This window comes from Emys orbicularis, chromosome 7, assembly GCF_028017835.1.
Source record: "Emys orbicularis isolate rEmyOrb1 chromosome 7, rEmyOrb1.hap1, whole genome shotgun sequence".
Lineage (NCBI taxonomy): Eukaryota > Metazoa > Chordata > Testudines > Emydidae > Emys > Emys orbicularis.
The window spans coordinates 90549597-90572873 of NC_088689.1; the positions used below are offsets into that span (position 1 = coordinate 90549597).

General features: G+C 39.2%; 1 protein-coding gene across 7 annotated transcripts in view; it reads left to right on the top strand.

Annotated features, from left to right (window-relative positions):
• Positions 1 to 23277, top strand: part of ATP2B2 (ATPase plasma membrane Ca2+ transporting 2) — a 327087-nt gene that overhangs the window by 164341 nt on the left and 139469 nt on the right. For 3 of the 7 annotated variants that reach the window (XM_065408377.1, XM_065408378.1, XM_065408379.1), the window contains exon 5: positions 9006 to 9131. In XM_065408377.1, coding sequence (XP_065264449.1) covers positions 9006 to 9131 — 126 coding nt within the window. Of the gene's footprint in view, positions 1 to 9005; positions 9132 to 11271; positions 11305 to 13481; positions 13578 to 23277 lie in introns of all 7 variants that reach the window. The other 4 variants (XM_065408373.1, XM_065408376.1, XM_065408374.1 and 1 more) reach the window with 3 other exon arrangements.

The following is a 23277-nucleotide window of genomic DNA, read 5'->3' on the forward strand; positions in this document are numbered from 1 at the left end:
ATGCCCTTCTTTGCATGCCATATGACAAAACAGGATGTATATGTGTGTCTAAAAAGGCTGGTGGAAAATATCACATTCAGTCTACCATATATACCAACATGATATCCAGGAAAGGGCATAGTGATCCTGCTTTATTTCTGAGCTACTCCTGCATAGCTTGTAGATAGTTTGAGCCTTTCTTCATCATCCCAAAGTGGGTCAGGTCTGCCCAGGTAATCTCACTTTTCCTTTATACCTGTACAAGAGTGTTTTCTTGGTGCAACTTTTACAGGTATAAGGAAAAAACTATGCACTGGGATCTGCAAAGTAAGCTGAGGACAATGCTGGCAAAAACAGCAATTTTTTTCTTGGCTCATTTAGCATTCAGCTAGATTCTGAGCCCAGCAGTAGTGATAAAGACACCGCTTACTGAAGCCAATTTTGAATGCTTCACTTGTAAGAAATGTTAATCTGGGTTGAGTCAGAGGTTATCCATCTGTTCATATTTTTATGTCCATTTCATTTTCACCCATCATCTCAAAGGATGAGGCTCAACAGCTCAGTTGTCAGTGATTTGATATTTCTCACTCTATCCCTCTGACACACCTCTAGATTGATGATTTTCCCTCCCAAATTCTGTCGGCTTCAGTGTCATTAGTTCACCCTCACTTTAAACATTCAGCTAATTTTGTGCAACTACCCATTTTCACTGGAGAAAACTGGAGCTGGATTCCTCCTTTCCCCCTAACTGAGTGGGAGAGAAGAGATCACCTTACCTGGGACCCTATCCTTTTCATGGGGTGAAGCTAAACCAGTGCACAGAGACACTGAATGAGAGGAAGTCTGCTTATCTCGTTAAATTTTACCCCTTGAGCTGGGAGACAGGGCAGCCCCCTCCCCACAACTCCTCTGTTGTGAACATAATACTGTAACTATAGGACCCCAGGCCTGTAGTGGGATTGGAAAGAAAATAGACCTCATCACTAGGGGTTCCATTCTGTGGGAGCCCCATCCCCAGAGTCATAGGGAAGAATATACAATGTTGCCTGGAAGCCTCATCCACTGGGAGGGGATAATTCTCTGGGGAAAGAGGACAGGAGGAAGACTACAAGACAGGGACCACATTCCTGTGCAAAAGCAGAAGGGAGACCCCTCTGCCTCCCGGCACCTGGGTTTCAGAAGCAGAGAGAGATCCACAAGATCTTCTCTCCAGCAGAGGCCCAGGCTCTCTTCCTCCATGCCTGTCTCACCTGGTATTCTACTCATGACCCAGATCACTCCATGAACACTACCTAGCACACTGCAAGCACCACTGGGATACAAATAAATACAGTATTATATTCTTCTGGGAAAGAACTGGGTTCAGAATTGTGTTCGTTGTAGAAGTGAGAAGGGAAAAAGAGAAAATGGAAAACTGGATTGAGAGCACGTTTTCCAAGAGGGAAAAGGCCACTGAACTTTGCTCCCTCTCCTGTTGTCTCAGGTGGAGGAGGGAGGAGAGCTCACTAGTTTCCTTAAAGGGGAGGATCAGAAGTCTGAATTTGATGTGGAAATTGAGAGGAATCCAGTGGAGAGATCTGAAATAGGGAAGTGCCACAGTCCCAGTGGTGGGCCAGGAAGAGGATTGTAGTTGCATAGCTTTGAGTGGGCTGAGGGAAGCAATATTTGTTTAGAGGACGTTGGCAAATAATCAAGATAGGGACAAGACTTTAGCCATAGAGGCAAAGCGGAAAGGTCAGATTTGAGATGTGGAAAAACTGAGCCCCTGAGATTTGGAGGCAGCTTGACTATTTGGGAAGAAGGAGACAGGAGTGAAATTGTACTGAGATTCCAAGACTGGATGAGAAGAAGCAGGATGATGGTGTCTACAGCAATGGAGAAGGTTGAGAGGCAAAATGCAGAGGCGCTCTGTATTTGTGAAGTTGAGATGGGATAGCGATGGCACAGCCAGGCAAAGATCAGAGAGGCAAGATAGGACAATCACAGAGAAGGTCATGATAGAAAAACAGATTTGTGAGTCGTTGGCAGAGACGTAACTTTGTGAGAGCAGATGAAGTTACTCAGGGATAATGCACAGAGAGATTGTGTAGAGAGCAGGAGGACCTTAGACAGAGCCTGAGGGATGCTAACAAAAAGAGGGGAGGAGAGACAACTACCAAAGGAGATGCTGGAGGTTTAGGGGGGAAATCAGGATTGTATGGGAGTCCAGGGGACGAAGAGAATGAATGACAGAAAATGTGCTCTCAATCCAGTTTTCTATCTTCCCCTTTCTCTTCTAACCTCCATAGTGAACATAGTTCTGAACCAACTTCACTGTGAGTGCTCTGTTGTTCTGCAGCTTTCAACAACTATTTTCAAAAATACTTGTGGGTAACTTGGCTTGGTTCTCCAGTTCAGACAGGGTCTCATTAAAGGTAGTAAAGATTCAACACATTTGACCACTGGTGTTATTGACCAAGTACCAATGAGTGCCTTGTTGTTCCAGCTCCAAACATACCAAAGGATGGATTTCAGAGACTAGAATACCAATTAGAATGTGGCTGAGAGCAACCTAAAAGAGAGCAAAATATCCTGGAGGGAATCAAATTGTATTGAAGACAAACAGCATTTCCAAATATGAACAATCTTCAGTGCACTAAGAAATTCTTTTTTTAACATGTCTGTCTATCAATGCATTTTAATTGGTATTGTGTCTGCTGGAACAGTCTTAGGGCTCTGATGAGATATTTATGCTCAAATCAGCCTCAGCAAGCTGTTGACAGAACTTCCCACTATGTTGTGTTTGCCAAACCAATCAAAGGGACATTGGTGGCACAAATTAATTGTAGTGATTGCAAAACAACACATTATGGTATGTAGACAATATAGCATCTCTAGTTATCACAGCACTGTCACCTAATAACTTGTGACACCACTGGTATCAACTTCTAAAATCTCGGCCTACTTTTGTCCCAAATATCCACTCTACAATGTTTTTTTTCTACTTTCCGAGTTCTATTCATTATCTAGTGCCTAAGGATCTATGTGCTGTGTCACTCCACTGGCATTCTTTTATGTTTCTATTTTCATTTTAGCAACGTGGGAGAGAAAGATGTGGCTGCTGGTGGTGGGTGTCTTTGAGGATTGTAAATTGGTGGGAGAAAACAAAGGAGTGGAAAACACGTTTGGGGCCTACTGGGATTTAAATAGAGACTATGTAAGAAGATGCTTAGCAGCTTGTTTGTAATAATAATAATAATAAAAAAAAATACTAGTGAAGGGAGGAGGGTGAAGTGCCAGGTTGTAAATGGGAATATTATCTTAACCTATAAAAGCATTGCTATCAGTTGCAGGTTTGTTACTTTGAACAAGTCTAGGAGTGTTACTTCGTGTTCTGCAGAAAGTAGCTTCTTTATTCCTGGCCATGAATCTGGATGAAGAGAGAAATGATGAATCTGTTTGTCACTATTTTATCTGATGGACAGAATTATGTTCTCAAGAAAATGTGTTGCGACATATTTATTTTGTAATGACCTGGGTTGACGTATCAGATGTTTTCTCAATTTTCAAAATAATTAATCAAAATGAACCGTGACTCAGGGCTCAGTTCAAAAATTTGGTGAAAAACAGAGGAAGAATATTTCCATGGCTGTTTGAGCTTGGCAGCTGTGAAAACCAAGCAGGATTCCCTGTGGCAAAATGAAAAATATTCCCCCTCTCATGCATGGAATCTGGGACTCTGCCCAGCTCGATTGGTTCATATTGCAATTGGTCAGCAGCCACCTCTGTGGGGGGCTCCATGGAGCCTACTCAGGAGCTTTCCTAGTGGTATTCTACTGTGGTTGTAGGCACTTCTCTGCTTAATAGAAAATCTTGCACTGGGGAGTTCTCAGAACTATAGATCAGGCATCAATGGAAGTTCTTCTGTTTTTAGAAATGAAGCAATGTTAATGATGTGGCATTGGGGACTGTGCCTTTAAGGACTGGGCTTCCCAGACAGAGTCTGGAAGGAGCACTGTGAATGAAGCTCTTGTTATACACAGCCAGTTGAAACCAGAACCACAACAAAGGAGACATCTTGCTAACTCCTTAAGCACTGAGCACCCCATGGTATCCAGAGTGAAAAGGAACTAAGCAGATACCTTGAGTGGAAGAATGGAGCAGTAAATAGCCCCCACTAGTGCTCAACCTCTCTGGAAATGTGGAAGATAATTGTCCGTCCATGCCAGCAGAAAGACAGGAGTCAATGGATGTGGTGTAATTAGGCTTCAACTTTATTCACTTTAAATAACTGGGATTATCTAGCAATTGCATAGTGCAGGTCATCATCATTCCTTAATCATTTCTAAATTATCCCCAACCTGATCCCAGCCATCTCGTTGCTGGGATCCCACCACCTTCCCCTCGTGTGAGGTAAAGGGGGCTATAGAAGGAGAAGAGTTGGCTCCCTTCTGTATCAGACTCAGAGCCCCAAACCCCACTTCCTGAGCTCCTTTAAGGGATGATTTCTTTCAAATCCTTTCCCAATCCATTTTATCCAATCAATGTATCCCTTCCAAAACTGTTACCCGCATTGGATATCTGCCCTCAAATTTAATTGTTGTGACAACATAACCTAACCTACTACCCCACCCCACTGGGTCCCAGACCGGCTGTGGGGAAGGTGAAAAAACTCCACCCAGCCTCCGTAATCTAGTGGTGAGGGAAAATTTCCTTCCCAGCCGCCAATGGAAAGGGCAACTAGTAGGATGCATCGTGAGGGGACCTAGTTCTTTTTCAGATCCATGAGTGTGTGGGGGGATGGGGTGCTGCCACTGTGATCCAGGTGAAAATGGGCTTGTCCAGAACTGCACGGGATATAAATACCTACCTCCTTCTGATCGGCAGGAAGGGCAGTGACCTCCTTCTCCTTCACCCCCCTGACTTGGCCCAGCTGCTTCCTGCTCTTCCCTGCTCTATCCTTGTATACGTTGCCCCCCTCCCATCTACCCGCCTGTACTGGGGGAGCCCCCTTAAAGAGGCAATACTCCTGTTCTTCCAGCCAGCTGGACAAGGACCCAAAACATCAAGCTGCAGTGGGCACATTGGATAAGATTTAAACAGTATTTTACTCTGTATCTGCAAGCAATGGATGCCAGCAGAAAGGCAGAGTCAGAAGGTAGCCTTGTTACTGACAATAGCTGGTTTGGAAGAACTTGTGTTTAACAGTTTTCAGTTCATTCAGGCAGAGGAGGCTAACTGTGAAACTGAATGATAGAAATGTGAGGTGTACTGCACTGTATGCAAAAAAGAAACATCTAAGAAATGATTTTAAAGAGAAAATACACAAAGAAGGTGAAACCATAGAAGAGCTTGTGACTGATCTAAATCTGAAGAGCTCATCTTTGCAATTTTGTGAGGCTGAGTTCCTGATAAGAGACCAGATCACAATTGGGATCTGGAACAAAAAACTCAGAGAGACTACTGTAAGACCAAGAATTAACCCTTCACAAAGCAATTAGAATTTTACAAGCAAAGGAAATCACCCAGTCCAGAATGAAACTTATAGAGGGTGGACAGTTCTTTGATGCTCTAGACATGATAGAGAATCCAGAATGCTACCAGAAAAGAGACTTGAGACAGAAAGGCGTGCATAACTCAGTCGGAGTTCAGCAAAAGCAGCATATGAAGCCGCGCAAGCCAAGTGGATGCCCAACATGTGAAAAAGATGCAAGAGTTGCAATGGATTATGTCACTTTGCAAGTTTGCAAACACCAAGAGGGCATGCACAGTGTGGACAAGGACAATGACATCACCACTAGCTCAGATAAATTCTTCACAGGAGCAATGGACAATGTTGCAGCAGGAGATGGTTGGACTATCAACCAGAAACCAAAGGTGACATTTATTAATTTCAGGTTCGTCTGCTGAACAAGTTTGGGCAGCATCCCAGCCTTCCTCTGGCTGGACAGCCAAAACTTTAATCTGCTGTGGCACAGTGCCAGTTCCCTGATGCATGTCTACTAGGCAGTTTTCACCCACTTGTGCCCCAGCTCCTGGCAAGTCTAATACCTCAGATACTTGAGATCTTTCCTCTAAGGTTATCTCAAAGTGGCAGCTCCCTCCCCCTCCCCAACTCCCTGGTTCGGGTTTGCTAACTTCACATCCATGGTGAGCACATGCAAACACTTTGGAGGACAGGATTAGAATTCAAAACAACCTTGACAAATTAGAGAATTGGTCCAATTTCTGTAAGATGAAATTCAATAAAGATAAGTGCAAAGTGCTTCACTTATGGATGAAAAATCAAACCAGAGCTACAAAATGGGGGAAAACGGGTTGGGTGGTATTACTTCTGAAAAGGGTCTGGAGGTTATCGTGAATCACAAATTGAATGTGAATCAACAATGTGATTCAGTTGCAAAAAAGGCTAATATCATTCTGGGGTGTATTAAGAGGAGTAAGACATAGGAGGTAATTGTCCCACTCTACTCATTACTGGAGTACTGTGTCCATTCTTGGCACTACACTTTAGGAAAGCTGTGGACAAATTGGTGAGTGTCCAGAGGAGAACAAAAATGATAAAAAGTTTAGAAAACCTGATCTATGAGAGAAAGTTAATAAACCTGGGTATATTTAGTCCTGAGAAAGAAGACTGAGGGGAGGGGGACCTGGTAACAAATGTACAGTATGTTAAGGGAAGTTATAAAGAGTGATCAATTGTTCTCCATGATCACTGAAGGTAGGACAAGACGTAACAAAGCGAGAGATTTAGGTTAGATATTAGGCAAGATGTTCTAACTATAAGGGTAGTTTAGTGGGTGAGGTAATACATATGTGAATGAGGTAATATCCTTATTACTTCACCCACATTTTCTCTCTAATATCCTGGGACCGACACAGCTATAGCACTACATACTAAACTAACAATGATATACAAAACATTTAGGGTAGTGACCCTCCAACCTTTTTCGCATCTGTTTTCTAAATATTTCAGCATTCATAAAGGAAAAGCTAAAAAAGTACAGGCAACAACCTACTCTTTAGCTTTCGCTATTTAGGTTATGAACAGATAGTGGGTAAATCAGTATCAGCTTTGTCTGGTCTTTAAACCCTTTGTCCAGTCATTATCTGACTATTAAAGACTTTAGATTAGGGCTTCATCACTAAATTAAGTGACCGCATTGTCAACGTTTTGGCACTATCCTTTGCACATTTGCTCTTATCTTTTGTTGACAGACCATTTTTTAATATTCTTTTTATTAAATTGCCTTAAAAGTACAATATCGCACAAGCTTGTTCTTTTCTTAAGAAACCTTTATGGAGTGTTCAATATAAAACTGTCTAGCATAAACTTTGTTTCAAATTCTCTATTTTTAAAATACTGACCCTTCCCCCACTCCCTCCATTAGGGAAGTGGGCTACTTGTAACTCTTTCCAGAAAGTTCTACCCTATTTATGCATTTTCTTCTTTCTCAAAATGACTAGCATCCCCCTTCCTCTGCTATATATCTAGAAATGTTCCTAAGAAGCTTACAGTTTTAGTTGCATGTAATACTGAGTTAATTTCTAGTAAAGATTCTCAGGCTATGGTCTCTGGTGTCCAGTCCTCTGGTTTGTCAGAGGGTGCTCTCTCTTTGATTTCCAGTAAATTGAATTAAAATGCAGCAAAAAATGCATTAAATATATTCCCAATATTACTTTTCCACGTAAGCAATTCTTGTAGTTGCCACTATAGGAATATTACATAATCAAAAATGGAAAGGAAAGTGGTCTGTGTAATTGCACACAGGTAGGGATGGAAGTTCCTGAGACAGCTTCTCAAGATGTGGCTTACCTTGTGAAAAAGTTAGAACCTTTGATTTAGGGCTTGTCTGCATGGTGCTTTGGCTAACTGGCCCTTGTGGGCCCTGCTGGCATGTATTAAAAAAGTCCCTAGCGTGCATTAAAGTAGTCCTGTTAGAAATGAGACTACAATGCTACACACTAGGGAATTTTTAGTGCATGCCTGCGCATCCACGTGGGCCAGCTTAATGTACACCCTGCTGGTGCAGACTAACGAACCATGAAGACAGGCATGATAGATTTGTGTGATGTAGATCCCTCATTTGATACGTCTACGTGGACCAAACAGGCCATCTCTAGACAATAAAACACAGAAGATTTTTTAGCATTGTCAGTTAAATGATAACTAAATAGATTATCCCTTTCAGGAAAAACTCCCTTGTTATCAGTTTAATTAGTTCTACCCACAGCAAAAAAATCCTTTTCAAACTGAATCATCTTCATATGGGTGCAGACTTCTCCTTGTCCTCTGAAAAACATTATCCTTCAGTTAGTAATCCCATGAAAATATGTCTGAGTCTTGACTTCTTTAGTGTTGGGAACATGGGATTATCTCAATAAGTAGTTCATTTTCTTATATTCCCATGAATCATAATTTGTTAAACACAATTAGCTGTGCAACACTTCAACTTTTTTTCACTATATTTAAAGGTGTGTGTTCAACTTCAAAATCATACTTATCTGAAAATATTTTATTACAAGTAACAACTGAGATTACCGTAACTGAAAGATGAAAAGTTTTCCTTACTTTTAAATTTTGCTTCTGAATTTGACAGTTTGTGTATAATAACTTTTGCTGTTTTTTGTATGTGCTCCATTTTCCCCTTTATTTTGTGTATGTGTTTCACACAAAACAGGAGAAAAACATTTGCAAAAACAGCAAAATGTATGTTAATATCACAATAATTGTCTTGGATGCAAATGTAACACCTGAAGTTACTTTTACCTTTAAAAATTGCATCAATTTCAAGTTTTAAAATAAACTTCATCTATTTAATTGATACACAAACACCCTGAGATTTGTAATAAAGCATCTTTTATTGTTTATGCAGTGGTTGGGCTTCTTTCACTGGCATGTGCCATGACTGGAGTCACTCTGGATTTAAACTAGTGTAACTGAGGTCAGAATCTGGCCCACTGTCTACCCTGGTAGTAGTCTTTAAAAAATACATTCAGGAAGTATTAGCAAAATTTTTAATTTCTCTTTTATCCTGTCATTTCAGGTACCCATGTCATGGAGGGCTCTGGGCGAATGCTCGTAACCGCTGTGGGAGTGAATTCTCAGACAGGCATCATCTTTACTCTATTAGGGGCTGGTGGAGAAGAGGAGGAAAAGAAAGATAAGAAAGGTAACCCCCTCATAGCACATCTCGGTGCTCTCAAATTATTCTTGTAGGCCCTTTATTCGTAAAGCACTAAAAGTATCTAAAGTACTGTCTTCATGTATATTTTTTGTCATTACATATATGAGGGAATACTGCAAGAGCTATATATTACTAATATGTAAGTCATGATTAAAAGTTTTTTTCATTTTAATTTGCAGACTGTAGTGTGTGATCAAATGAATGGGAAAATAAGGGTAGATATTCCAATCACAACATTTTACTTTTGCATATAAATCTATACTCACCTAAATTTTGCCTATTTACATCTACATTAATCCTTGCATGGTGACAGGTTTCAGAGTGGTAGCTGTGTTAGTCTGTATCAGCAAAAAGAACGAGGAGTACTTGTGGCACCTTAGAGACTAACAAATTTATTTGGGCACAAGCTTTCGTGGGCTAAAACTCACTTCATCGGATGCTGAAGTGGGTTTTAGCCCACGAAAGCTTGTGCCCAAATAAATTTGTTAGTCTCTAAGGTGCCACAAGTACTTCTTGTTCTATTTGCATTGATATTAGTTTTCATAAGTCAGACATAGAAACAGCACCCTTATTTAAATTTGAAAAATGAAATGAGGAAAAATTGTGCCTTTTTGGTGATGTAAATGGTGAGTGCCTGTCTTTGTAGTTCTTGTTATAGACTAACTTAAGTACACTTTATTCATAGACACCTTTTTACTTTCTAAGATTGACAGGTCAGGTTTGGAATATTGGAAGAAAACTAGTCTAAGTGGCAGCAAGTGTTGAATGAGGGTTACAATTTAACTTCAAGTGCCAGGCAGTCAAATCAAGAAGTCTCTTTAGATCTTGACCTTATTGTAGGATAAAGTCAGAAGAATTTACTAAGCTTATGGGCTCCACAGTAAGCAGAAAATTGGTTTAATGTCTTTTTTGTCCAGGTTTACATACACACAGTCGTCAGTGTAAACTGTTCAAGTCTGGTTGCTGCATTTCTGGCCTGAGTGTAAAAGGGATTTTTTTTTAAATTATCCTCCTCAAGCATTCAGTTGTGTTTAAGGGTTAAGAAACATGAACTGTGAGATTTTCTAAAAATTCATACCTTCTCAGTAATAAAAAAGCAATTATAACTTCACCTAATGGTTTTAGTTGAACTACATGTTCCTTTGGGTTATCATTTATCTTTCTCCTGCATTGCATATTTTTATATTTGAAGCTGCAGACACAAAGAGTAGACTTAGATGGTTTTTGGGGCCTGAAATTCCCCATTTACTAACTTCTGCCCTCTACTATTTTTATGAAGAGTAGCAGAATGGACTGTTGGGAAGGCTTAAGTGATTGCGCTCAACTCCACATTTCTACAAGAAAACCTATTCTTTGTACCACATAATCTCCAAAGAGAGGTACACAATAACCACTACTTATAATAAAGGCTAAGAGCATTAAAGAGAAAACATTTGCAGTTTCCCAAGGTAGACTATTTTATGCCATTATGTTTTTTACCACCTTTTTAGGGCCCAATCCTGCGCTCATTGAAAACAGGGGGAGCAAAATCAGGCCTTTTAGCAGTAACAACAGTTTCTGTTTTGACAGTCTGTATCGGCAGGGTGAGCGGGATATTAAAACTTCAATATTTGTTTAGAGCTCACATAACTTGTCTGCAATGAGTGTCTGCTTTGGACCAGGGAGAACCCCCTCTGAATATCTTCTTGCTTGGTGTCTGTATATTGGTGTATATCCCAAGCTTTATTGTTTGTAGTCTTTAAAGAAAAAGAAGCAAAGCTGCCATTGCAGATTAATAGAACAAGAGGTGATTCTAAAGAAACACTGAGGGGTAGGGCTTTTCAGATCAATACACAAGAATTTCATATAACACACATGAACTCTAATTGGAACCACACAACTACAACACCAACCAAATGCTTTCAAAATTCAGGCTCTTCTCCTTGCAAGCACCATTGTGTGGGTGCAGGAGTCTGCCTGCATGGAGCTACGTGTATGGATCAGGGCTGTATTCCCCAAAAATATATGTTCCCTTTATATAAACCTTCAGTCTTCTGAAATCCTACCAATTGTGTGTTTACATGTCAGTTTTCTCTAGATGTGGGCTTTTATTCTTCATTAACGTGTTGTAAAAATCATCATGCAGGTATGAAAAAGGAGGATGGACATCAGCTTCCAGGTAGAGTAAGAAATCTACCAGATCAGTTAGAAGGATGAGGCTTTTAGCTGCTGCCATCTGACAGATTGTGGTGCAAATCAGGGCTGAAAAAATCAGGGTTGGAAAAATTATCCTTGAATATTCTGTTCAAATTCAAAAGTTGATTTCAATTGACTTCATTTGAGACCCTTCCATGCTTATTTTCAGCAAACATTTGAGTGCTCAAGCATTACCGGTGCTGCAAATCATAATTTTAGGCTTGGATGCTCAATTATTCCTGAAAAGTAAATTATTGTATATTGAATTTTTAAATGTGCAGTTTAATTGCTGTGGTGGTTTAATGTAAGTATCCAACTTCAGAGAAAATAAATGTAAGTAATCAATTATGAATTGAGTATTGTAATCAAATATGCAATTTGAAATTTGCATGTATGTACTACATGGTGAATTTCAAATTCTGTATTTTATTGTGTTCATTTTGCACTAGCTCCATCCGCAACACCGCAATTCAAATTAAGTTGAATAACTAACCTGCATGAAATTATCAATTGTGGGCCAAGCATCAGTCACTAAAGAATTTCATTTGTTTCAAAAAGGAGTAAATGTGAAAGTTGTTTTCTGTTGTGAACAATTAGCCAACAGAAAGCAAAGCAAAATTCATTGAATTATTCATTATGAATTGTTCTCTCAACTCTAGTGCAAATGAGCATTAACAATAATAAACAAAACCTTTAGGGAACTTTTCCTCCTCCTGTTATGAAGGAACCTCTTGTCTAACCAGTTCTCCTAAAATAAGATTGCTGAAATCTAAACTTAGATTTTATTTTCTATTATATTCATTTTTATCATAGATTAAATTGAAAAATGCAGGGACCAAATTTGGCAAGTTGCTGTATTTTGTATTTCCCAAAATATCTCTATGTACTATTGAAAAATGTAATCGATTTGAAATCAGTGAAGCATATTAAATGGGTTATCGTAGCATATCTTTCAGACCTATGTATAGTGTGCACTAGTTCAGTGGTTCTCAAACTTTTTTTTTCGCGGACCACTTGAAAATTGCTGAGGGTCTCAGCGGACCACTTAATGATCTTTCCAAATGTTGTTTGTGCCGTTGGCTAAGTACTGTAAAGCGCTTTGGATAAAAAACCGTAATAATAATTAATGTTTTTTGTTCTACAAATAAAAGCACACAACTCATATTTTAATATCAGTAGTCTTACCTTTCTAATGTGATGGATGTGCCCTCTCTCCCACACCGTGGCAGCCCCTGAGCTGGGTCTGGGAAGGAAGGGGGTCTCTCCCCCACCGCAGCAGCCCCCAAGTTGGGGCTGGGAAGGAAGGGGGTCTCTCCCCCACCGCAGCAGCCCCTGAGCTGGGACTGGGAAGGAGGGCCGTCTCTCCCCGGCAGCCACAGCCCTGGAGCTGGGAAAAGTCACCTCTTTCTCTGGCTGCTGCAGCCCTGCACATCCCAAATTCCCCCAACCCCCTCTTCTCACCCCACTGCCCCCTCCCATCTACCCCTATTCCCCCAAGGCCACCACCTCACCTTACATGTGCGTCTTCTCCAGGGTCCAGGCACCTAATTAGTGGAGCCACACCTGCGCGGCCCCACTAATTAGGTGGGTGGCCCTTAATTTTCTGTGCGCGGCCGCCCAGGCGCGCACCTTAGAGGGAACTATCCGCGGACCACCTGAATGGAGCTCGCGGACCAGTGGTGGTCCATGGACCACAGTTTGAGAACCTCTGTACTAGTTGTCTTAGTAGCAATATATTGTACATTTTGAAAAATACTGACAGGTTTTATAAATGCATTTATTCAAGCCAAATTATATTTTAGTCTATTTAAAGTCAACTTTTTTGCAAATAAAGCAAATAAAATATCTGCATAAAGGAGCAGAGGTATAGTAATACATAGTACTGTGTATAGACAGTTCTCACCAACTCTGTTAACTTTGTTAAATGTGTCTTTCATATTTCTTCTTTTTTTAAATATTCCATGTATGAGGTTTTTTTTTATTTCTGACTTTGGTAACATCTTTGTAATGACATTCATTTTTAGACATTATGTTGCTTAATTTAAAACAAATCTTTTTTGGAGAAAACAAAGTCACACTAGTCCATAAATGTTATTGTTTGTGTCATGTAAATTTGTTCATATTATTATTTATTATTCTTTTTTATCCATTATTACTCAGTAGATTCTTCCCATCCCTCCTCCCACCCTCCTTCAGCTACAGATGGTGCAGCAGGTGCAAATGCCACTGATAATGCAAATGCCAGCTTAGTCAATGGTACGTCAAGAACACCTAGCTTGTTTTATTTGATGGATTTCTCTCCTGACTATATAAGCTTTCCTCTTCCTCTTATGAACTGCACAGATGTTGTATGTGCATGTGATTACCCTGTGAGAGCTCCTACTCCATATACTGTACAGTAGCTTATAAGAGATGCCACAACAATATTGTGTCTCACTAGCAATTTACATCTTTTCTTTATGCTGAACTAAGAATGGGAGAGGAACAAGTAGGAATTTTGATTTTTTTTTACCATTAATTAAAAATGGTGATTAAGTATACTTTTCAAGTATGTCCTGTTTCCAAAGCTTTTATAAGAAGTTGCCTTTTCTTAAAATTTTCAATGTCAAACTCCTCTTTATATGCTTTTTAACACAGATTTGAAACTGAGCACTATTATAAATTTATTTTACATTCTACTGTTCCAAGTGGCACTCTCATAAGCATTCATAGTCTCAATGTAGCTTTTGGAAATAGTACTGGGGTCAGGAATCTGGCTCAAATGCAACATGTAGCACTTCGGTGGCATCTTTTAACTAAGCACTTCATAGCATCCTTTTGACAGAGGTTATGATTGAAAAGAGGAACACTCTTATGCCAGTTTGTGCCCTTCAGCATAAATTGTTTAAAGGGCTGCATTTGTGTACTATAAAATACTATTACATCAGTTTTTACTTTAACCTAGTACAGCTTCTTGACCCCATTTCTTAGCATGCTAATACTTTAGTAATACCTGTTCTGGTAGTCTAATTACAGTATTAAATGGATTGGATAGACACTAGTTTAGGCTTTTGGAATAGCTTTTATTTTCGATTATCATTTACATTGTTCAGTCTTAATCACTTTTTGTGCAGTAGAATCTGTTACTTTAACTTTGCACTACTTTACAGCACCAATAACATGGTGGAATGTAAATACTATTTCTCATAATTATTCATCATATTTGTGATATAAGTAGATTCTGTACCTTGCAGAAGTCATTGTAGTGTGCATATTAAGGTAAGCTGGAGATCTGACATAACAATAAACACTACTGTTTCAACAGGATGGTATTTTCTGCAAAGCAATGGCATGGGGAATCCTATGCACATTTTTTAAATAATTGTATTAAAATTAATAAAAATGTAGCAATCTGCAGACCCTTAAGATCATTTCCATTTTGTGTGTGTGTGTGTGTGTGTGTGTGTGTATACACACACACACACACATACACAGTGTGTGTGTGTGTGTGTGTGTATACACACACACACACACATACACATTATATATACACATACACACACTCCTGTTGGAAAAGTGGAACCCCCAAGCCATGTTTTTCCATTGGTTGACAAATACCTTAGAGACAGAGAACCATTAAGGTAATGACTATTTCATTCTCCCCACTCTGATGTGTTTTATTGCTATAATAAATGCACTTGCTGTACATTTCGTATAAGGCAAACATGTGTGTACAATAAAGCCTTGACAGATGTTCTCCTTCAGTAGCTGAGGGACCAATACTACATTAAGGGCTCAATTCTTCAAGGTGCTGAGCACTCTGGCGCTGATAAAGTTAAGCAGCTGCTTAAGTGCTTTGCTGGATCAGAGCCAGAGTTTGTACAACATGATGCGTGATTGAGCACTATGTGATTCCACCTTAGTTTCTCTGTACTGAACCCAGGGCCGGCTTCAGGCACCAGCGCAGGAAGCAGGTGCTTGGGGCGGCCAATGGAAAGGGGCGGCACGTCCGGGTCTTCAGCGGCAATTTGGTGGTAGGTCCCTCAGTCCCTCTCGGAGGGAAGGACCGGCTGCCGAATTGCCACTGAAGAATGAAGCGGTGTGGTAGAGCTGCCGCCGAAGTGCCGCTGATCGCAGCTTTATCTTTTTTTCCCCCTTTCTTTTTTCTTTTTTCTTCACTGCTTGGGGCGGCAAAAAAGCTGGAGCCGGCCTTGACTGAACCCTAGTCATTTTTATTGAGCTGATAAAGGGCTGCTGTGTTTGGCCTTATTCATTTCATCTTGGTAATGTGATGGAGTTTACAGTAATATTAAGTCAATATTTCAAATCAAGTGGTGTACTAAATTCTTTTTCCCGGAAATTGTAGTCACTGTCTATGCTCATATCAGTATTTTGGTTCCCAGAATCTCTCTCACCTGTAAATCCAATTTTGTATGATGCTCAAGGTAAAAAGTCAGATTCCATGCATTTGATTGTATTCTGTGAATTGTTTTCCCATCTTCTTTTGTGATGCTCTCAGCTTAATTTCTCATGAACTTTGATCCATATGGATGAGAACCCCCCACCCCCAGTTCAGCATGCCTGGCAGCATGTGGTCTGAGGAGAAACAAGACTGCAGAAGTTGTGCTGTGTGCCCCAGCACCCTAGGACTAGGGTGTTTTGGATGAGGCTGGCTGGGGTAATTTCCAAGGTTTTGGCTCCTGTCTGCACTATGACTATGCCTTTTTCAAGACAGCAGTGATGGTGATTCATTTTTCAAGAGTAGTTACAATGGACCACTTTTTTTTTTTTTTTTTTTTTTTTTTGGAAAATTAAGAGAAATTGAAGTTTTAAAGCAAGAAAGTTTAACATTACAAGACCTTAGTTAGGACTGGATAATCAGCATATATATATAAGAGCAGTTTCAATAAACATGAATATATATCTAATGTGCTCTCAGTAGTGAATATTCGATTGTTTAACAAATATAGTGTAACACTCTTACAGGAAGTGCTCTTGTACGGTAGCTGTAAATCAACAAATTACAAAAAGCAGGCTGTGGCACACCAATAATTATTCGGTTGTCAATGTAAATTCAAAACAAAAATATGCTTTTTCCATGGTTGGATTTGTAGTGACATACTTGAATAATGGTTGCCTAGCATACTTTTTCTAGCTGTATAGCAGGTTAAGAAACTGTCTATAAATTCCAATCTTTTTTCTACTTTTCAGTAGTTAGCATCTGAACCTGTTTGCTATTTGTTTTTATGGATGCATGCATTTATTTTTTTTAATACAGAACAGTGTAGATAGACAGATGGACTTTTTATTAAAAGGTTTTAAATATGAAATTTTAGTATCTTGTTTTTGCCAATCTATATTAAAAGAGAGGAAAACACAAACAAGCAAAAACCCCTTAACATGAAAGTTGCACAGAAAGTAATTCATTAGGACAGTTTTCATTATATATTTTAAAATGCAATTTGAAATGTCAACGTATTTGTTATGAAGTCTTGAGGAGCAACAATGACTGCAAACCTTAGGAAACTTGTTTGTCCCAGCTAATTAAAATTAGATCATCAGTCACCAACAGAGCTAAATAAGACTACTAGCTTCCCAGTGATCCTACTTGGGATCTTGCTTCAGACCAGTGGGTTGATGGGGGAGCTACTGATAGGGACCTTGTCAAGCCTCCTAAGGCTGTGGAGCAAAAGAGCCCACTAAAGGTCTGTGGGAAGGAGGAGACACAATCAGTTTTCTAAGGCTCAGAAATGGGGCTGCTGGGCAACAATAGCTCTTAAGGTCTGCAGGAGGAGAGAAATGACCTTGATTCTGCTGTTTCTATGTTTCCATTTTCCACTAATCTAATTCTCCTTTCTCCTGTTGACCCTCCTAACTTTACCTCACACGGCTTGCCTTCTTCCTTCATCCTCTTGTCTCCCACTCTAGAAGCACTCTCCGTGCCCTCCCCATTGCCCGTGCCAACTAAATGTTGATCCATGCCTTCTCCACACATGCTCTCCTCACCCCCAAACACACTACAGACCTCTTGCAGATCTCCTCAGAGCCACAGGAATCTCTGGAAGTCCAGAGGAAGGAGGACCGGAGCAAGCAAAGCAAGGACGAATCTTTTCTCCCTCCTCATTCAAATAGATGAACCCAATTAACTTAATTTTTATTGCTGTCCCTCTCTCTGTTCTCAAGTCATGATCTGGCAAATGCATGTTAAAAGCATTTTCTAGCTGAGGGATCCACTTAAAGTTTACATCTCTAGCTGTCAGTTGACACTAGAGCTGGATGGAGAAAATTAATTCTATTTTGCAGAGGATTTTGATATTTTGAAATTTGTTTTCATTCGGATTTGGAATGAAAACCACATGTTTTGAAATTCTCCATGAAAGAGAATGAAACTCCAACTCTGGGGCAGTCAGCCTGGTGGGCTGCCCCAGAGCTGCATATCCTGCAAGTTCTGGAACCTAGGCTGCAGGGGACCTTCAAGCTTGGGAGCCAGGATTCAGGCAGGCGAGAATGCAGGCAGGCTGCCATGAAGCTGGACCGGCAAGCTGTCAGGAAACCAGTGCGACAATTTGGGGTGTAATTCAGACCAGTGAGAGGTTGTGTCACTGATTGTCCTGTAACCCTGAGTTCCTTAGAATGCTCTGCTGCTCTAGCTCCCTGTCCGTATGCTCCCAGCCAACATACAGTCATGCACTGAGTATCTGTGTGTTCAGCAGCATAGCATTTACAGATGTGTGATCGTCTTGTGTAGTTGAAGCTAAATTGCTCAGAACCCCAATTATCTTTGGAAGTATATTATCCTATTGGGAAGTATATGACTGTAAATGAGAGTTACTCCACAGCTCAGTATTCAGAATAAAGTTAGAATATATAGTAAGCCAGCTGCAGCACCCAGAATAAGTGAACACGGTTCCAGTTTTCCCAATTGTAGTTAACTTGTCGGTTCTTTCTAACATTTATTAAAATTCAGTTGCTAGAATCAGTCTAGCACTTCTATGACAATACAGGGTTGTTACTGCATTTCTTGTGTTGAAACTGTGGGATGCATTTTCCCTTGATGAACATGCATAGTTTTCTTTAGCATTGATCAGAATTACACGTGGCCAGCAGAAGGAGTAAACACAGCTATCTGTCATTTTCCAACATAACACAATGAGTTTTGTACTTGGACAGTTGTTTGAAGGAGGCATGTCGTCAGGTAAAACATTGTTTAACCTACTGTTAACTATGACAGTCCCAGGACATTTGTATGTGTTTACCACTGGGATTCCTATTAAATAAGTTGTAATTCCTTAATATGTTGGATTTACAGAGTTGTAGGGAAGTTGAATTAGACAGTGATGGCAGAAAAGAATTCTGAAAAGGTTGCTATTCATTATAGTGATACTGGAGATGCTCCGTTGCTATTAGTCTCAATTTTGCTAACGCACTGCATTGGAGACTATGCAACAGGAAAGAGCTACTAGTAATTCTGTTTAAGCACTTTTCCCATCATAATTTTGACTACATATTGACTTGCTATATGTCTCTGATCTTGTTTACCTGTAGCATTAGATTGGCTTGTGGATGAGGAAATAATTCATTTCCAGTGCAAAATGATAGTTTGAAAAATCATTATGCTGTACAATACATTTCCTGGGACTATTCCGACAGAGGAGAATGTAATTAGAATAGATTCTGCTAAAAAGTTTTAAAACAGCAATTGCCACCTAGTATTCAGTTTCCAGGTCACTCTTATGGATTCCTGTAATTATTTGTGATGATGTATATACCCTAATGCCAGCAATACTATTAAGTTATCTTGCCGCACTGCCTAAATTAGATTTGAATGAAGTAACCTTTTTTAAAGGGAACGAGAAGCTTGACTGTGACCATGCCCTGATCGTGTTGCAAAGGACAAAAATCTTAATAAAGGTGAAGGCAACACAATATAATGGACATCAAAAATCATACAACAAAACACAGAAAGCCAGTGGTACTGACCCCTGCAGCCCACCCACATGTTCACAAAGCAAGCAATTAATGGGGCTGTCACAAGCCTCTAATGTGCATAACACATCATGTGGGCAATGCTGCTTCTCTCCAAACTTTTCAACCTGGTATTCCAGATTGGAAAAGGGACAGGAATTGTAATTAACTGAACTAACTTCCACTGCCCTCAGAGCCCCTACCACTGTTCCCTTCCCCCTTGTTTCCAGGAAGATATTTGTACAAAAATAGATCCAATAAAAAAAGTCATGACAGTTTTTTTAATACTCTATTCCTTATCCCCCCTACAGTTCTAAAGAATTCACATAGATGGGCCTGTCATTCAGATCATAGCACAAAATGAAAGAGGATGTTCCTCTCAATTCCAAGGGCTATATATCCCAAATCCTTGCATCCTGCTAATTTGTAGTACAGTGCAGGGCTCACCTCTGGATTCCAGAGGCTTTTTGGAACAGCAAAAACCCAAAAGCCTTTACCCCCACTATTCTCCTATTGTACCCTCTTTATATTAATCTTTCATATGTTTCTTTGGTGTAAATTCAATTGTGATCTAACTTATTGATGTGTGGGAAAACACACAGAAAGACAGAACCGAAGTGTGAAGTTACTGGAGAGGTTAGGACAGTCAGTGATGCACACAAGACGGAGACACTTGGTACCGATAAACACCACAAAGAACAGGAAACAAACAGCACAGAATCATATTGCAAAACAATCTCAACAATTACAGTAAAATAACTTTATTTTAATTCTTTCTTCTTGCTTGTGCTGGTTACATGAACTATCATGTGTGAAGGAAAGGAGTAGAATCAGCACTGAGAGGTTGGAAGGGAACATTGTCTACCTGAGGCTTAAGAAGTGATTTGCAATATGAATACATTTGGAGAGTCAGAGCCTTAGGGCACCTTTTGATATTGATTTGCCATTTAACCATTGGGTTTGTGAGTATGCTACTAGATCAAATTGCAGTGTTAGGATATCCTTGAAAGTCTTTCTTGCTACGTGCATGTATCAGCCATTGTTTTGCAGAGAGATATATTTTGTAGGGCAATCTTCAAATTTCTCTCTCACTCACAGTAATATGCTGACACTGTTTCTGATCCAGGAAGATTGGTTGTGCCTCATTGGGAACCTTTGAGTGTTAGCAGTATTACTAAGAGCCAAGAAAAGTGCTCTCTTTGAAAAACTGAGCAATGATGCTCCTGTTAGTGGACAGCAGGGGATCTAGTCATGAATTCTAATACCCGGGAAATGACGTAACTACACCTTGAGGCATGATCAGACTTTTTTATTTTATTTGTAATAGACTGGTTCATATATTATTATCCCCTGCAGAGTTCTCTTTTCATTAGATCAGCTAGTTAAATGAGCCTTGAGTACCTTAATTAGTTGAAATAGTAACTGAAGATAAAGTTATTAAATACCTAGATGGTTATGATGTGGTTAGAGGCAAGCCCAACATAACTAACTGTGCCTCTGCAGTCTATTAGAATTCTGAAGGAGTCAACAGAATAGTGGAAAGGGAAGAACTAGTAGGCATAATTTATCTTTTGATAAAAATTCCTCACAAGAAGGAGTGAAGGGAACTAAGCAGTCACAGTAAGGAAGAAGAGCAAAGTTTTCTCATGAAATTAGCAGTTTTCAAAATGGAAGATTGGTAGTGGACACCCCACGAATCTGTTCTTAGGACATCTTTTGGTTGATATGCTAGCAATCTTGAAAAGAGGGTAAAACTTGTATATGAAACAAAATGTCTACTTAGTCAGGAGTAACGCTTGGTCGGTACTTCAAAAGAGCCCAGTAAAACTAGGTAAATGGGCAACATGATGACAGATTAAATCCAGTATTGATGCGTACAAAGTAATGCACAATGGAATGAAAAATTGGAGCCCAGTTGAATGTATTCACCAAATACGCTATTCAAGAAATACTGCCATTATTAATCAATTGATTTTGGTATTTGATATACTCCCTTCTCTCACACATTGGTATGTCCTAAATTAACTGTAGTTAATCAAGAAAAAGACCCATACGCAATCATTGACCATCTCAGTGAAAACATCAAGTTGATGTGAAATAATATTCAAAAAAGCCAACAGTATGTTAGGTTTTATTAAGAAAGTGATAGAGAATAATACTGGAAAAGCCATAATGTGAATCAATGAACTCACCTAGAATATGGTGGTCAGCTCTATTCACCTCATCTTAAAAAGGATTTAGTAGAAGTAGGAGGGGTACAGAGAGAGGCAATGAAAATTATTAGTGGCATTAAAAACTTTCATGTGAGGAGACTTGAAGAGGATTAATTTAGAGTGTGAATAGAAGATAAATGAATAAATACAAAATATTATATAAAATAATGAATGTTAAAGAGAAGATCAATCAGATACTTTGATTTACTCTTTTGTAATGCCAAGAGTGCAAAAGTCAAACAGTGTAATTCACAGGCAACACGTGTCAGAGATAAAAAGCAACTTTTTAATACAATGCATAAGTAAGCTCTGGAACTTACTGCCACATGATAATTTAGAGACAAAGAACTTACCGTGATTCAAAAAAGGATTAGTCATTTATTCTACATAAATAGTAAGCATCTTATACAGGCCACTTTTGTAAACAGGGTGTCAGACTAGATGAACCGTGGGTTTGATCCAATGTGGCAATTCCTATATTCTTACTTATGCAATAGGTATAGTGTGTAATAGAGAAACAAGATGGGTGAGGTAACACCTTTTATTGGACTAACTTCTGTTGGTGAGAGAGACAAGCTTTTGAGCTTACGCAGACCTCTTCTATCCTCTCTCTTGTCCTGGGACCAGCACAGCTACATCAACACTGCGTACAACAATAGTTTATGTATAGCTGAATTAAGTACTTTGATGTACCCAGAAAAGCAACATATTTTGGTGCTAGTCACTTATACTGCTTTTGAAAGCCTTAATGCTCTTTTGGCATGAGGAAATGTTAACTATGCTCTTAGAAGGCTTTCAATAATGTTTTACCTTTCAAAAAGAAATAGACTGTATCTGCCATAAATTAAGACTTTGATTCCAAAGAAGGCTTTTCCTCAGGTCAGAAATCAATATCTCCAGGGATATTTGGTGTCTTTTGCCATACATATTAAAAGCCAGTCTAGTAGTAAACTTTTCTTAGACAGTCAGATGCTACATTCAAGAATGCACTACTGTAATTTTTAGATTATACAAAAATGTTTGAGCAGCTTTGTACAGATAAAAATAAATTGACTTTTTTAAAATTTTCAAAGTCGATTGAAGCATGTCTAATCAAAAGCATTGGTCTTTTGAACATAAAGATTCCTTTTAAATATATTCAATTCACATTGTTTTGATTGTGGGAATAAAGATTGTTGTATCATTAAAAAAAATTGCTAAAGTAAACGGAACAACATATGTACATTTCGATGATTTTATAAATTGTCGTGCTTTCAGAATTAATAATAATCACTGCATTTTAAAAACATTTCTTGCTGCTGGCAAAAAGAAAAAGGTGTTTGTGGTTAGAACTGGTAACATAGACTTGAATGATCCCTTGCAAAATATTGATGTCTACTAATGTGAATAGTCTATGATTTGGAATAATTGCTTTGTTTTAACATAAATATAGACAAAATATTGATGAAAAGATTGCTGACCTGAGAGAGAGTGATTACGTTGTAAATCCAAAATGTAGGTGTACTCGGCTATGCTTCAATGGGCCTTCTGAGTCCTAAGAACATCAAAGCATAGCAGTGTTCTTTCTCTCACAATAATTCTGTATTTTAATCTCTCTCTAAATTTCTCAGAAATCATAGTCTGTTAGTGCAGAGTTCTGATGCAGGAGCTGTGTTGACTTTTCTGTTCTTTGAGCTTTATTTAAACAGAAGCCAGTATTTATTGACCTCTAAATCACTGAAAATACCAACAAGATAGGAATAGATGGATTAAAATAGTAATCCTCTACAGTCTATTTCTTAGCCATCCAATTATGTTAC